The sequence below is a fragment of the Nansenia antarctica genome (assembly GCF_963989245.1).
Source record: "Nansenia antarctica genome assembly, chromosome: 8".
Taxonomy (NCBI): Eukaryota; Metazoa; Chordata; class Actinopteri; order Argentiniformes; family Microstomatidae; genus Nansenia; species Nansenia antarctica.
In genome coordinates, this window is record NC_137678.1 from 47,612,302 (window position 1) to 47,628,259 (window position 15,958).

General features: G+C 43.9%; 1 protein-coding gene across 1 annotated transcript; it reads right to left on the reverse strand.

Moving 5' to 3' along the window:
* Positions 1-592: 592 nt before the first annotated feature.
* Positions 593-12,509, reverse strand: LOC308164303 (tudor domain-containing protein 7B-like; the record flags this gene model as incomplete). The annotated part of the gene is made up of 14 exons (XM_080538432.1): positions 593-810; positions 2,022-2,182; positions 2,906-3,435; positions 4,567-4,704; positions 4,895-4,978; positions 5,064-5,198; positions 5,694-5,893; positions 6,013-6,124; positions 6,806-6,998; positions 7,360-7,724; positions 9,312-9,492; positions 11,008-11,194; positions 11,846-11,987; positions 12,309-12,509. 14 exons carry the CDS (start codon positions 12,507-12,509, stop codon positions 593-595), a joined length of 2,847 nt encoding a protein of 948 aa, XP_080394558.1.
* Between the last annotated feature and the right edge of the window lie 3,449 nt (positions 12,510-15,958).

Sequence of the window (15,958 nt, forward strand, 5' to 3'; positions counted from 1 at the left end):
ACAAATGCTAACTGTGCTGTATATTTCTCTCTTCCAAATAACACTCGGATCCGTCGCCCAATAAATTCTCCCAACGCTAATACTAAATAAGTAATACTCTTTTAGGCTACTCTATTATCTTACGAAAATAAATATAATTATGGAAGACATTTCGAAAGCAGGGAATATTAATAAAATGAACAAGCAAAGCATGGAATGTATTTGTTATCCTACTCATAACAATCATTTAGAATGAGAAAATATGATAATGCCTTCCAAGCACAAAACTTTGTATAACTCCACATTCACTCAATTTCGGCATTTTATTTTTTAAGTAGTGGGAGATCATGCAAAAAGAAAAACAAGTGCACAGCAAAAGCTCAGGCATTTAAAGATCTAAAGGATCAGAAAAAAGGAAACAAATAAAGTAACACACTAAAACAATAACACAGCCACAAATTAAATTAACAAAGAGATAAATGGCTTAATGTGCGAAGAACAAAAGCTGGTGCTAAATAACTGAAAATAGGGATTGAAAACAGAACAATACACCCAGCTCTGGAATAAGATTATTATTATTTTTAAAACACACACACACACAGACCAGAGAGTCCTAGGCAGCGGTACTGAGCTCCTGGGGGAACTCAGCCATGATGTGGTGCAGCCAGACGTCCGTGTCTGTTGCCGTGTCCACCACAAAGATGGACACCTTCCTGTCCCAGGGCAGGGCTGCGTCCTGGACCGACTCCATCTGAGCCACCAGGCCCTTCTTCTCCACGTGGCTCCTGAACACGATGGAGGCCGCCTCCGACCACTGCCTCTGCTCGACACCTGGGGAGGAAGAGGCCAATCAGATGAGCCTGATCTGATCACATGACACTGTTACATTTCCTGAAATTAGATTGAGGTGTCCAGACCACTGCCTCAACACTGGTGTTGTTGCATCCCACGAGTCTAAAAGTGCTTCCTGTCTCCTCATCCACACACTGATCTGACAGACCTGGCTGATAGACCTGGCTGACCTGGCTGATCCACACACTGATCTGACAGACCTGGCTGATAGACCTGGCTGACCTGGCTGATCCACACACTGATCTGATAGACCTGGCTGATAGACCTGGCTGACCTGGCTGATCCACACACTGATCTGACAGACCTGGCTGATAGACCTGGCTGACCTGGCTGATCCACACACTGATCTGACAGACCTGGCTGATAGACCTGGCTGACCTGGCTGATCCACACACTGATCTGATAGACCTGGCTGATAGACCTGGCTGACCTGGCTGATCCACACACTGATCTGACAGACCTGGCTGATAGACCTGGCTGATCCACACACTGATCTGATAGACCTGGCTGATAGACCTGGCTGACCTGGCTGATCCACACACTGATCTGACAGACCTGGCTGATCCACACACTGATCTGACAGACCTGGCTGATCCACACACTGATCTGACAGACCTGGCTGATCCACACACTGATCTGATAGACCTGGCTGATGAAAGCACATTGCTGTGGGGGATGGGGGGGGGTCTAGTAAGCTCAGTGCAGATAAAGGAGGGGAAAACAGGGGAATGCCAAAGACCGGTCTTATTTATCAACCGGCAATCAATTCATCAATTTACTCTCAGCAGGGACTTCCCACACCTTCTGAAACATCAAATTCAAGCACTTTTCAAGGACTTTCAAGACTCAATTACCTCAAATTCAAGGACCCCCAACACGGCATAGTTTGAGACAGATCTAGATGAGAATTTATATAATAGGAACTATACGCTCACAGACAACAATTAAAAAGAGAGGCTTGAATGTGTGAACACTAGATGGTCTGTTGCCTTCTCTACCACAGCACAGCAAAACAATATATTGTGAAATATGTGTTAAGTTAAGCAATGTGACTTATCTGCCATAATTACGTAAAACAGTCAATGTGATCAATCATACACTCAGCTCATTTCTTTGATGATGATGATGATGATGATGATGATGATGATGATGAGATGAATCAGGGCCATCATATCTCAGCGTCCACTCACCAGCCAACTGTGCAGTGATGCCTTGGAAGGGTAGCTGTCTAAACTCCTCAATCAGAGGCTGCAGCTGGGTGCACCTGACTAGCTCATGTTTTCCGTAATCCAGCTCGTACACAGACACCAGGCCGTTAGGCAGCAGCCCCTTCACCACCACCCGGTGCCAGCTGGGAAAGGAGGGGGAAGGGAGAGCGTCAGAAAATCTCCCAAAATAAACGTCATTGTTTTGTTGCCCATAACTTATCAGAAGGTATAACATAAACCAGGGGGGTATTCCATCAACGTTGCTAAAGGATAATCCAGGCTTATTTTTTCATGAGATGCATCAAAATAAGCCTCCTTCCTTTAGCGACGTTGATGGAATACCCCCCTGGACCTGTTTGTCAGAGACTAAACATATAGTGCAAGGCAACAGTTTCTAAAACCAGCTGATATTTTTGAAGGGTCAAAAATCGAAGACGTCAAATGCCTCTGGGAGTTGAACCGCATGCCCAACTGCAGATGTGGTCATGGCCTCCAGGTCAGGCTGTGTGGAGGACCGAAGCAGGCGAGAGTGGCACTGTGCCATGCTGTAAACTTGCCAGCACCACTATGTTAACGTTTCAAGGCGAATTAAACTATACATTTAGTAATGACGGAGTAACGCTCTTTGATCGCCAACGGCATCGTCGTTAAAAAGGAATGCGAAAGAGCTATGATGTTTCCTGAGTTTATTCAGCGTTTTAGCGTATTAAGGAAAATCCCCAAAACACAATTGATGTAATCTATAAACAAACCATACGGCTTTCTTTGTTGTTGTTGTTGTTGTTGTTTTTCTTATTCCATGCATTAGCCTACAATGAGTCTGGCCTCTGATTTCTACCTCCATCAGCCTCCCCTGATGTACTCACTCTTTCTCCATTTTGGCGGCGTAGATCTCTCCTTTCCTCACATCCTCTACTCTGGTCCCCTCCTCTGTCTTGTTGTAGTAGAGGATCATCTCTCCCAACAGAACCTCCAGCTTATGCAGATCCTGCCAGGCCAGAAACACAAAGTGGCCCGGGTGACAGGCCACAGACACATAGATATCCAGGTTCTGGTCCGTCGGAGGAAGCTCCAGGAGAGGGGGCAGCCGCAGCGACTGTCCCCTGGCCGAAGTGACCCCCCTGGGGGCGACTTCGTCCACCGTCAACCCCTCTGATCCCTGGGCTGGGGTTGGGTGCGGCACAGGGCTGGTCAGGGACAGCTCCACCATCACCATCTTGGTGAGGTCACAGTCACCACCACCAGAGCTCAGAGGGTTAGGGTTCCTCTGGCTGGGCCACTTCCACAGATCAGAGTGCGCCATCTGGTGGTTGATGCTGGTCTTCACCTCTAATGGAGTGCCATTAGAGGTGAACATGTAGATGTGAACCAGCTTGGCTTCATCCAGCTTGGAGATCTGAAGTGCAGAAAGAAGGGAGAAGAAGGGTTGAAAAAACAAAAATCCAAAATTAGCCCGTCATAAAAAGTATAGATATAGGATATAGCTCCACTATAAGGATTGAAATTAGTTACACCACTGTAACTTTCTTCCTAGCAGAGCAAGAACTTCATCTTAAACGAACTGTGCATCTGAGTACATACACTTTTCAACAATATCTGTGTTTGTCCAAAAATAGATAGATATAGAAAGATAATACATGTGTTTGGCTATCATTCTCCACACTTGTTACACTATTAAGTGTGTGTGTATATATATATATATATATATGTATGTGTAATATGTCAGGGTTCCCACACCTTCTGAAACATCAAATACAAGCACCTTTCAAGGACTTTCAAGACTCAATTCCCTCAAATTCAAGGACCCAACACGGCATAGTTTGAGACAGATCTAGATGAGTAATAGGAATTATGCGCTCACAGACAACAATTAAAAAGAGATTGAATGTGTGAACACTAGATGGTCTCTTGCCTTCTCTACCACAGCATAGCAAAACAATATGTGAAATATGTGTAAAGTTAAGCAATACAGAGACTAAGCTAAGTAAAACATTTTTGAATATATATATATTATTTTTTTTAGAGAGAGAGAGAGAGGGGAATTCAAGCACTTTCAATGACCCATGTCTATTCTCAAAAACTTTTAAGACCGTGATTTTTTTCCTCAAATTCACAAACATTCAAGGATTTCAAGGACCCGTGGGAACCCTGTATGTAAAGATACAACTGTGTGAATTACCTTTATGCTACAGTCCGTGGAGTTGTGGACAGCAGCTCTCAGCCAGAGGAGAGCTTTAGGAGGCCAGGCTCTCCCCACTGACATACCCTCCAGACAGCACTTGATCACCTATAATAATAATAATAATAATAATAATATTAACACTGGTCTGGGAACCACTGCATTAGACTTATAGCTTTTCTAGACACTCAAACACGCTTAGACACACATTATAGACACAAGAGCACACTTCTACGATGCCCAACTGAGAAGGTAACCACATTTCTTGGGGAAAAAAGAATTAGCATTTCAAAATAAGAGTTGAAGTCTGTGGGTGTCGCTTCGGCGTCTGGTGTGTGGCTGTCTCACCTGGTGTGGGATGACCATGAGCTCATGTAAGAAAGGTGTGGGGATCTCCCTTAGCTCGATGACCTCCACAGAGGCAGGGGTTCCCAGGTCAACGAACCGAATATCCAGAACTCTGCCACCACAGTGGAGGTAGGTGATCTGACACAGGAGAATGGGACACAACATAGTTTTTGAGCATGCGTGGCATTCGGTGGAGACACTACATACCTCCATGAACATATCTGGGCAAGAGAACAGTGTTGTATTATCATAGAAATCATTGAAAAATGTCCAATCTTGCTGAATAATTCAATTAATTTTAATTCTGAAAAAGGGACTCTTACAGTACCTCCACTCTGGACCATTTCCCATTGTGGCGGGCGAGGCAGCACATTCCACAAAACGGCTTCGACACCAACGACTCTGACGTGACCTGTCCCACAGCAACGGTCCAACTTCAATATAAGCTACTTACAATAAAACACAAATGGTATGCTAGTGTACCAGTCTTCATCTACCTGGGATATGAAGAAGGCTTCAATCTTCTTCAAAATGTCATTCAGCTTCACCTGCCCTCGTGAGGGCAGCTGGCAGAAGATGGTCTGATCAGTGCATATGTTGGTCACACACACTTTCATGTACATGCTGTTGACCTACAAGAGAAAACACAAAAGCTCCACATTACACGATTCACCACAATCAGTAATTTGTGAAACCATTTTTGAATGTGTAAATGTATTACCATCGATTCTTAAAGATGTATTGTAGTCCCTATTTTTTGCTTAAAAATGTTAATGTAACATCACAATGCTCAGCAGGTACCCTTGGTTATTCCATTGGCGTTTATGAAAGTAAACCGATGAATGAAAATGCTGTAGGCTTGTAAAACATATTTGCATTAGCTTGAGATCTTGAAAACCAGAATTTCAAATCTCTCGACTGAGATTCTAGGAGCGAAGGAAGTCCAACCTAGGGTTGGAAATTATTGTTATTTATTCAAATACATTTTTGGAAATTATTGAAATTATTCGGAAAGTTGTCTGCGCCCCCCCCCGGCACTTAAGTTTTTACTTATTAACTGAAGCTCCTTGGTTTACGACCTAACCTGCTGTAGAAAGCAAGTCCCCGGATGATGACATGCTACCAACCTGCAGAGGGCTTGCCATGGACTGATCCTGGAGGGCGAGGAGACAGGCAGCGTTGACATTGACATCAACATCGTGCAACGTGTTGTACAGCACCACCAGTGCCCCGTCCTTCCCCAGAGTCTCCAGCAGGAGGATCTTACCAACCGCCAGGGACTCCAGAGCCGCCAGCACAGCAGGCTCTGTCATAAAGCTCTCCAGGCCTGCAGAGAGAACACCACAGACAGACATCACTCAGGAGAACAGAGCAATAGAAGAGGATGATTGCTTCATCGATACGCTCCGAAGGTCCACGCGTCAGAAACTGAGGTTTGTAAGTTACCTGCTAGGCTGCAGTTGGCAGCTTGGAATGGCAACTGGAAGAAGTCCTTGTGCAGGTGGAGGAGCCTGCTTTTGCTAACGACTTCTGAGAATCCATGGTCCACATAGTACACCTTGCAGGGGCAAGATTACGCCTGGTCAGAAATAGTGGCTTGGATTTGCAGTGGACCTTTATTTAAATGTTTTGCAACGTTTATCTCAAGTACATACGTATACATACATACATGATAAGCAATGCTTACGAAATCATACAACACTGATGACAATTAAAATATTTTCATTTGATTTCCTGGAGGCTTGCTATGGGTCAAATCCTCACTCAAGACTCGGGTGCTTGAAAAGCACCCAGGAGAATGAGTAAACTGTCTATACCTGTTTAAACTGTCAACGCAGCTAAACAAACCAGTGGTCTATGGACAACCACGCTGTCTCAACACTAAAGGGACGGATCTTTTCTTACAATGCGTTTAATATGATATTATTATTATTACTACATGCCATTTAGCTGACGCTTTTATCCAAAGCAACTTATATTGCAGCGAGTGCATACATTTCATTTTCCTGTTTATATTGTCCCAGCGGGAATCAAACCCCAAACCTATGTGTTGTTAGCACCATTCTCTACCAACCGAGCCACAGAGGACCCCACAACAGACGTCCAAATCAAGCCCGAAAAAAAAACTAAACTGTGTGTATAATATGACTGATGATGATATTATCATTATAATAATATGACTGGGGTTCTTATGTTCACCCAACTGATGTTGGCATAAATAGGGTATGAAAGACTTTACCTTGACCTGACCGTCACTCGTGACCTCACCGACTTGGGCTCGGATGACCTCCTCTCCACCTTCGAACCTCACGGCAACCAGTTCCCCCACGGCAGGGTTGAGTAAGGGCTTCTGTGCGCCGAGTCGGCTGTAGAGTATCTGCATGGTGTCTTCCATCGCCTCCTGGGCGTCAGAATATTCCTTGCCTATGTACCTGAGGATCATGGTACATACACAAGGTTGGCGCAGTTTTGAAGGAACTCTTCTCTTTGGGGTCACATTTACAAAACCCCCGAATGACGTTTTGCCGCGCAGGAAGAATAACTTCACGGAAACATGCACTCAAAAACCATCTAGATCGACGGCAACAGATATATTATAGAAAGGCAAATGTACAAAAAAAAGTGAACCATCTCTTCAGAATGTTTGGCTACCACTGTGAGAAGCTCAATGACTCTGACCTTCAGAGTCATAAATACTTTATACACATCACCAGTCTCAGTTCACCTGAATGTATTTGCCTGATCCATATTTAATTTTTCGCTCCTCCTCACAATATGAACTTTGGCATCTACCTGATGATGACATCTTTGGTGCTGGCTTCCACCACCAGCACAGAGGAGTACTGCTCCTTGGGCTTAACCAGCGGGGGCACCAGGGGGCTGGCCGACGGGGGGTTGGTGGCACGGGGGACCTGCTGGGCTCTGCTCTTGTCCTCCGTGGGGAGGGCGTAGAGAATGGCCTTCTTCTTGTTGTCAAGAAAGGGGTACTCCACGGTGCACGCGTCCAGCAGCAGCGACAGGTTGTCTAGTTCGGGGAAAGGAGTCTTGAAGGTTTCCTGGAAGAGCTTGGGGAGGGCGTGGGCCCACAGGCCATGGATGTTCTTGGACAGGAGCTCTTTGAGTTTGAGGCAAATGTCCGGTGGGACTGTTGCAGCCGTCTGGGAGGGGGGGGTAGGAGGGGTTTGTGACGTTGTGCCGACAGTGGCTGATTTCGCTGGAGGGGTGATGCTGGGGGCTTTGGACAGAAGGGGGAAAACCAGTCGGTCGTCTCGTTTAGTGCTGCTGACCCATTCAATCTGGAACACAATTTAATTTAATTTTTTATTTAACCAGGCAGGCATTGTAGGCATTTACATTGGCGGCCTGGCAAAAGACAAAAGCCTCTTAGGGGGAGGGGGGGCTGAAAAGAAATCAGGTTACATGTTAAAACAAAAGAGCACACACAACAGACAGTGGCACACATCCAAGCATTTCCAGCACAGTTAAAAGATAGAAAAATACAGACATCTCCAACACCTCCTCCACTTACATACAGTCACAGCATCAGTTATAAGTTAGGGGAAGCGGTGTCATTCTACTCATAACTCACACCAACTGCACATTTCTCATACAACTCAAATCATGATCTGAAAACTTCACATGAATTTGGCAACTTCTTCACAGGTGGAGTGTGTCTTAACACAGACTGTTCTATTCAAAACTAGTTTTGATTTAACTGCTGGGTCCTTTATATGATCTACTGTACTGTACTGTACTTACTTTAAGCATAGAGGTAAGGAGAGGAAACGTGGGCCAAAGTGTCACCTTAGTTAGTGATTGTCTACAGCAGAGACACAAGATCTCATTAACACAACCTAACTGTGATTTATGATTTACTGTAATGACATTTCTATATCTGGGTGAACAATGGAGTTCTAACTGGTATCTGGGTATTTACCAGCCTCAAATACTCATACTTGGCATCACAGCTCGAACCGCACCTCCGACCTCTACTTCAGCAGCGTGTGTGCATGGCGGAACTGCTGCGGCTCTCATGCTTGCGGCTTCCGTACTGGCAGTGCAGCTTTAACAGCAGAGCTGCTACTACCAGCCCTATCTTTGTCGATTGAGGTTTGCCTTTGCATGCATTGCATGCAGAAAATAATGGTGAGAATCAAAATCTCTAGATGGTGTGTCGCGGCAGCCAGCGTGAGACGTGCACCTTGCGCGCTGTATGGCTGCTCTAACCCGTTAACATGGGCGCTGAAATGAAAAGCACACGCACTGCTGAGGTAGAGGTCGGCAGAGAAATGTTTCAATACTACAAAGCGATACTAGTGTCCACCAAATGCACTTTGGCCTGCAAGAAAGTGTGTTTGAAACATAACTTTCACTCCTCTAAGCAACACTGAACCTGGGAGGCCCAAAACCACCTACATTTTAGGCATTTAGCAGACGCCTTATTCCAAAAGCGACTTACAATCAATACATTTGACTAAGCAAGTGAATCATCAATCCACCAGTTGATGGAAGAGTAATCTAGCTCAGGCCAGGGGCCTTTGGCAGTCTCAGTTCACCTGGCGCAGAACTGTGACACAACTGTGCAAACACAAGAGCTGGAACAGATTAACCTGTCATAGGGAAAGGAGCAGGATGCTGCCAAGGACCGAATGCAACGGAGAGAGCTCATTGAAGCCTTATGTCCCAAAGGGGATGAAGAGGAGTAAGGAAGTAATCAATATTGTAATTGTTGCAGTCATACTCACTGAGCAAATATGCGTCCAGTTCTCCATGTCTATGATGGCCTGGCCGTGTAGTTCCTGGCAGAACATTTCCCGGTACACAGTGGGCAGTTTGGACTGCCAGAGACCACAAGAATACTTGGTCAGGACCTCTATGAGGCGACTCTGAACCAATTCTTGGTCGTAGTCGTAGATGTTCTTTGGCCTTGGGGAGGGAGCTGGAAAACAGCAGCAAAAACGCTTTACTAGTCTAGTAATAGTTTACTCCACGTTGTGTGGGAAGAGACTAGATTAGTGATTACCTCACCCATAACTGTGGGTAGTCTACATTAGTGATTGACTTAAAGTGGGGAGAAAGAAATGATTAATCTAAAAAGTGTTGGGACAGGCCTATATAAAGGGGTGCGTGGACAATGGGGTCGCACTCACCAGCAGGTTTATCCTGATGGTCACCTGATGGCCCGGAAGGTAGCGGCAACCTCTTGTCTGGACTAAAGACAGAGAGATTGTGTCACCATCAATATGAAGTGTGCCACCATCAACATGAGCAACTTGCTTTGTATCATCAAATAGACTAAATGTTTTGTGAACTACAGTAGGTATCTAATTTGAAACCTATTTCTGACACAGAAGATTACAAAAACAAATGTGTGTGTGTGAGTGTGTGCGTTTGCATCCATACACACTGACTAAAATTCACATTTATATGTTTGCAATACGGCGATAATATTGTGTATGTATGATGAAATTGTCCCCAATAACATGTTCATTAACCCTTAAATTACCACCCAGTTTTTCTGTGTATGACAATTAAGCAGTGAATTAGGACTTTCCAAAGAGACCTCGAATAAATTATTTCTGGAAAGAAAAAATGTCAACACTCCTATCAATAGTTATGCAATGTTGCCTATCTGCATGCCTCTATAGCTATTTTAATGCAAAAAACCCAGTAGAAATTAGAATTTTTACGTAGGAGACTCTTTTGGTGGAGCAGAATATCTGTTTACAGACTTGTGACTTCATTTTTCAGCAAAAACTTCAGACAGTGCATCTACAAGCGGTCATCAGAAGGTGCTAAAAGTGTTTATTGGGGTTAATTGGAGCTCCAAATGGCAACTGCACCAAGGCGATCGAGCACTGCTATTGACTATCCTCCACAAGCACATCCCATGCATACCTAAGATTAAGCTCACAGTCACTTATTGTAAATAATGTTATTTGTCAATTATGTTCTGTACTATTGTCATTTTTCTTCTTATCTTGAATTATGCCTATTGCCTTATTGTCTTGTGCTGCAATCACAAGTCATGAACCGAAGCCTAAGAATGTTACCCTCTTACACTTGTGTAATGTGCCAGGTTTATGTCACAATAAACTTGAAACTGTTTGAAATAAAGCTTGTTTGAAATAAAGCAGCCTGGTCACTCATGATGTCACAGTAGGTACTTAATGCTCACATCAGTCCGGAGTACCATGTCTGAACGGAATAGGGTGGGCAGGTTACTTAAGCAACGATGACTGAGAGAAAGTGGGGAATATTAACCTTTTTCTCCTCTCTCCGCTGCTCTCCTCTCGGCTCTCACACACACAGACACATCTTTGCTGCTTCCAATTTTAGTGACAAAAGCCTCACATCCTAATAAAATGTGAATACTGAATCCAGAATCTGGGAGCCTGTGTGTGTGTGTGTGTGTCTGTGTGTGTCCTTGAGTCCCCTCACCTCTCACACTGCACAGGTGGTTTCTTCATCTGAATGATGGGTCCTCTGTGCTGGGCATCAGGGTTGAACCCAAGACCTCCGTAGCCTCTATTCATGTGCGGCCGTCTCCCCATAGATGTCTGGGTCATGAGCCTGCCAGACAGCCCACAGTGCGTTGGTTGACACAACGACGATGTCCGGGGCTTTTCTGGAAGACAAGTGGGAAGGAGGAGAGACAACAGCCTTCAGGGTTTGAGAAGCTTCATACTACCCCCCCCCCTCCCCCCGTCAGGTTTTGTTCACACACCAAAATATTGTACAGAGAGCAAGCGAGCGAGAGGGAGAGAGGGCTTTTTAAGGAGTTGTATTCTTAGCTTGCTGTAGAAAGCCGATGTTCTCAGAGGAATACTGGCTGAACTAGGCCAGCCCGTCTCGTTTTCTAGTTCACTGTCTGACCTGCAAGAGCCCAGTTACTAAGTTCTGTTCCAACCATCCATGTCCATAGTTCAGCAGTAGCAAAATGTCTGCCAGAAACATATTGTTAACTATTGTCCTCAAATGAGGCATTTCTCCATCTCTCATTGGACGGCGGTGACAAGAATAGGGGAGGCTGTGGCGCAGGAGGTAGAGCTGCCGTCTAATGATCACAAGGTTGGCAGATCGGCGGTTTGAGCCCCAGCTGGCCACATGTCGAAGTGTCCTTGAGCAAGACATTGAACCCCAAATTGCTCCCAATGAGCGGGCCGGCGCCTTACATGGTAGCTTGCCGCCATTGGTGTGTGAATGAGAGGCCATTGTAAAGCGCTTTGGAATAAGACGCTATATATGTCAGTCCATTTTTATTTATTTTTTTACCTACCGTTAAACAGGAATGAGGAGGGTTTAAGCCTGATCGGGCAGTTCACAATCTGTGACCGGCCGGGCCTCTTGGAGGTCCTCTGTCGGGCTACCAGTTGAGCAATGTGTGAAGTCTCTTCCAGGACGCCCGCAAAACACATGAGCTAGAACAAGTTACGGTAGTATGAAGATCACAAAAGGCATGAAGAAAAAAAAACACACCGTAAAACTATTATTGCATGTCAGTATTGCATGCGATGATTTTACAGAGGCCAAAGATTTAATCAAGTTACCAATAATAATACAATTCTGCGTTAAGTGACTGAGTAGCAAATTTATGAGCAGCGGCTATGGAACTTCTGAACTATCTGTGAATAGGATTATATCTTTATACGTGTAGTAGCCTATATGTTGTACACAACATCCAAAGGTCAATATAAATGTAATGTACAGATGAAGTGGTCGTGGCTAGCTACTGTACCCACCCTTCCATTGCGAATCTCCACCCGCACCACCGTGGGGATGCTCCTGAGATAGGCCTCCGTGGAGGGGTAGCCCAGCCGTTTGAGGGGGATGAACTCTCCCGTCAGAGACCTGTAGTCCGTCTGCAGGCGTGCGATGGACACCCCATCTTTATCCGACTGGAGGACAGCCCGGATCAACTTCATCACATCAGTATCAGCCATCCTGCTGAACAACAACAACAACAACAACAACAACAACAACAACAACAAAACATCATGTTGGAATCATAACACATTGTTCTTTACCTTCACCATTGACTATTCCGTTACAAAACGTGATCTCAAGTAAAGGCCTCAACGTTGGCGACTCCAGTCTCCAGATCGCCATAGGACGCCAGTGCTGTCCAACCTTGCCATACCTGTACTAGTCTGGGAACCAAGATTTCTATTTTGTCCTAGACTCAAAGCCTGTAGCTAGCTACGGTTATTAGCCCACAGTTGATAACTTGCTCAAAACATCAATGTTGTTCCACATGCTTGATAGCTAGCTAACTTCACAGCTGAGGATAACTCAATGATAGAGCCTAGCTAGCTTGCTCTTTTAGCCTAATATTTCGATCCAGGATTATACTTTTTTCGGTTGATATAACGCAAACTACTTTGGTTAAATGTATATCGAGTGATGAACAGTAATTAATCATAAAAGTACAACGTGAATCACCTGACACCAAGCCGTCTTGCTAATTGGCAATCAATGGTGGAAGCCACTGTTTGGAAAAAATGCTTCTCAATCACGACGAGGCATCGTCCATTTCAGAGTCTAGTACTAAAAATGGATAAATAGTCGTCTACTTTAGGTGATTACCTGACTCCAAGACTGCTGGCACTGTTTGGAAAAGGAGTTTTCTTTTAATCAAAATGACTCTGAGGCCTCGTCGACTGAAGTTCGTTGGACATGTGGTCGACACGACGTCACCTCAATCGCGACGTTGATGCGCGAGACACCACACCTCTCAATGTCAGGGTATCCGCGGTGTCTTGAAAAGTATTAAAAGTTGATAAATACATTTTGGGAAAATCAAGACCCTTAATAAGTATTAAAAAGTCTTATCAGGATTTTATGAGGTCTTGAATTTTGTAGGTAATTTTCTGAATTATAGTTTGAGTCCTAAAAACTTTTAGTAAAAGTTCGTGAATTTCTAGGTCTTTAAAAAGTCTTAGGAAGGTATTGAAATTAACCTCAAGATTCCTGTATATACCCTGACTAACAGAAAGTATCAAAACAACAATAAACATTTTCCTCAAGACAGCCTAAAATGTATTTGTGATTTTACTCCAGCCTACGTTATCATCAACATGCTATTCGTTATCGGGGATACAAAAACGTGTCCAGAAAGTTTAATGGGATTTCGGGGTCACAACAAGGCACATACTGTATGCGTCTAACCGCACTTAGTAGTAGGGTCCAAAACCAAAATTCCGTGACCACTCTCTGGCTAACATGTTTTGATGATTTATTTGACTTCTAGGGACCTTTTATGAAAAATTTAGCCTCCAGGTCCCTCCCAAAAATCCCGTTTTTTTTTTGCCAGAGGCCGGTGAATAGGGTAAAGAAATTAAGGCAGGTGAATAGGGTAAAGAAATTAACTAATAGCTATCACTATGAAACTTCCCCAGTTAATCGCTTACATTAATGAATATCGAACCATTATTAACATCTAACTATTTACGGATGCTTTTCTTTTTCTATTGCTGACCAAATGATTCTATTCACAGACGTGCACCTTCACAAACATAAAATACAGGTCAAAACAGATGTGCTTGTCTCATATTAAACTTATTGAAAGAATGATCCATTTCTAAACATATCCCGCTTGGACTTCCGTGTTGCTCAGTCGGCTACTTTCAAACAAAACATCTCTGCTTTCTTTAAATAAACAGGTGATTTCTGCCACTGACAACAAGTAGCGGTATTTGTATTTATTTTACAAACGACATTCTCACCTCAGATGGATCCATCTCACCACACACAGAGTGGTCGACACCTTGATGTCCGCTCACCGTCAGTTCACTGTCATTAAGGAGCGGCTACTTTCGCTTTTATTTTCCTTATAACAGATTACTCAGAGCAACGCGTCCTGGTACTCCCGTCATGTCTTCCTGGGTGGTAGACGAGTTCGCAGTTTGACTGGCGGTCAATGCAAATGTGTGATCTTTGCTACTTTAATACGATAAAATAAGAAAACAGTATTGCTTTTTAGCTATCATTAGGAGCCCAAATCCGATGGCAAGTCAGGCAAACAATTATATAGTGTCGTTGCCGATCAATGATCTTCATTTGTTATTTTTATTTTCTTACTATCCTCCTCTTGCTGTATTTTTAATAATGTATGTAAAGCACTTTGAATTGGCCCTGTTGTATGAAATGCGCTATACAAATACACTTGCCTTGCCTTGCCTATTTCTATCTAGCTTCTCCTTTTTAGCCACACTTTTGAAAAAGTAAATGATCTTTGTATTGCTTGTAATCTTTTGAAATGCCGATTGGTGCAATTACATTTCATTTTACACATGCCTATTATATTTGTATAAACTGGACTGTAAAGAAATATTTTGTTCACATATTTTAATTTCAATTCATCTCTGGTACCCACTCTACCCGGCAACACCTCTAGAATATGGATCAGATGGGTTTGAGCCTAAAGCTCTATCCCAGCCAGCACGCCCACGTGGGACCCATATGGGTTCAATGCGGGCTACTTGGGTACCAAGTGGGCATGGGCTGGAACTGGGCAAATTATGAGGGTCCCACATGGTCTGCATATGGGCTAACTGGGCATGGGATGGAAGTGGGCAAGCCCATGTGGTTCCCACGTGGTCTACATGTGGGCTAACTGTCATGGGTTGGAAGTGGGCAAGCCCATGTGGTTCCCACGTGGTCTACATGTGGGCTAACTGTCATGGGTTGGAAGTGGGCCAGCCCATGTGGTTCCCACGTGGGCTACATGTGGGCTCACTGGCATGGGTTGGAAGGGGGGGGGGGTTAAGTTAAGACTTTGACAGGGGGCCATTTTCGAAGTTTTGAAAGTGAGTAGAGTTTTACACTCCTTTACTCCTTTGGGTAGGGCATTCCACATGTTTGTTGAATAGCATGAGAACGAGTTCATTCCCTTAATTGTTGAGTCAAATCTGGGTTGAACATGATCAACCCAGATAATAATAATTAATAATAATTTATTTTTCTGCCATGCAATCAACTTCACAGTCAATTGTTAGAATTCTTGTTCTTGCTCTAGGCAAGGGGTCAGCCATATTCGGCCTGGCCTGCTCTATTGTAATATTGAGCAACATTTTAAATTCTAAATGTGTGTCAATGTATGGCCAACGGATGGCGGATATGATTTTTTGCCCCTCAGGGCGCCGGAAGTAAATGGACAACTTTATTTAGGCAAAAGAAAACAATTATGATTGCTTTTTTTTCACATAACCTTTGACACAATCTAAATATGTCTCAATAGAAGGGAGACAAAATTCAGCCCACCAATTGTATAAGTTAAATTGTAATAACATACTCCCATACAACTAAAATCTCTCTCCATTTTCAACATACATCAGTCAACTGTTTACCTTTGTTAAAATACCACTAAATTCATCCAAGTCTAATTTATTTA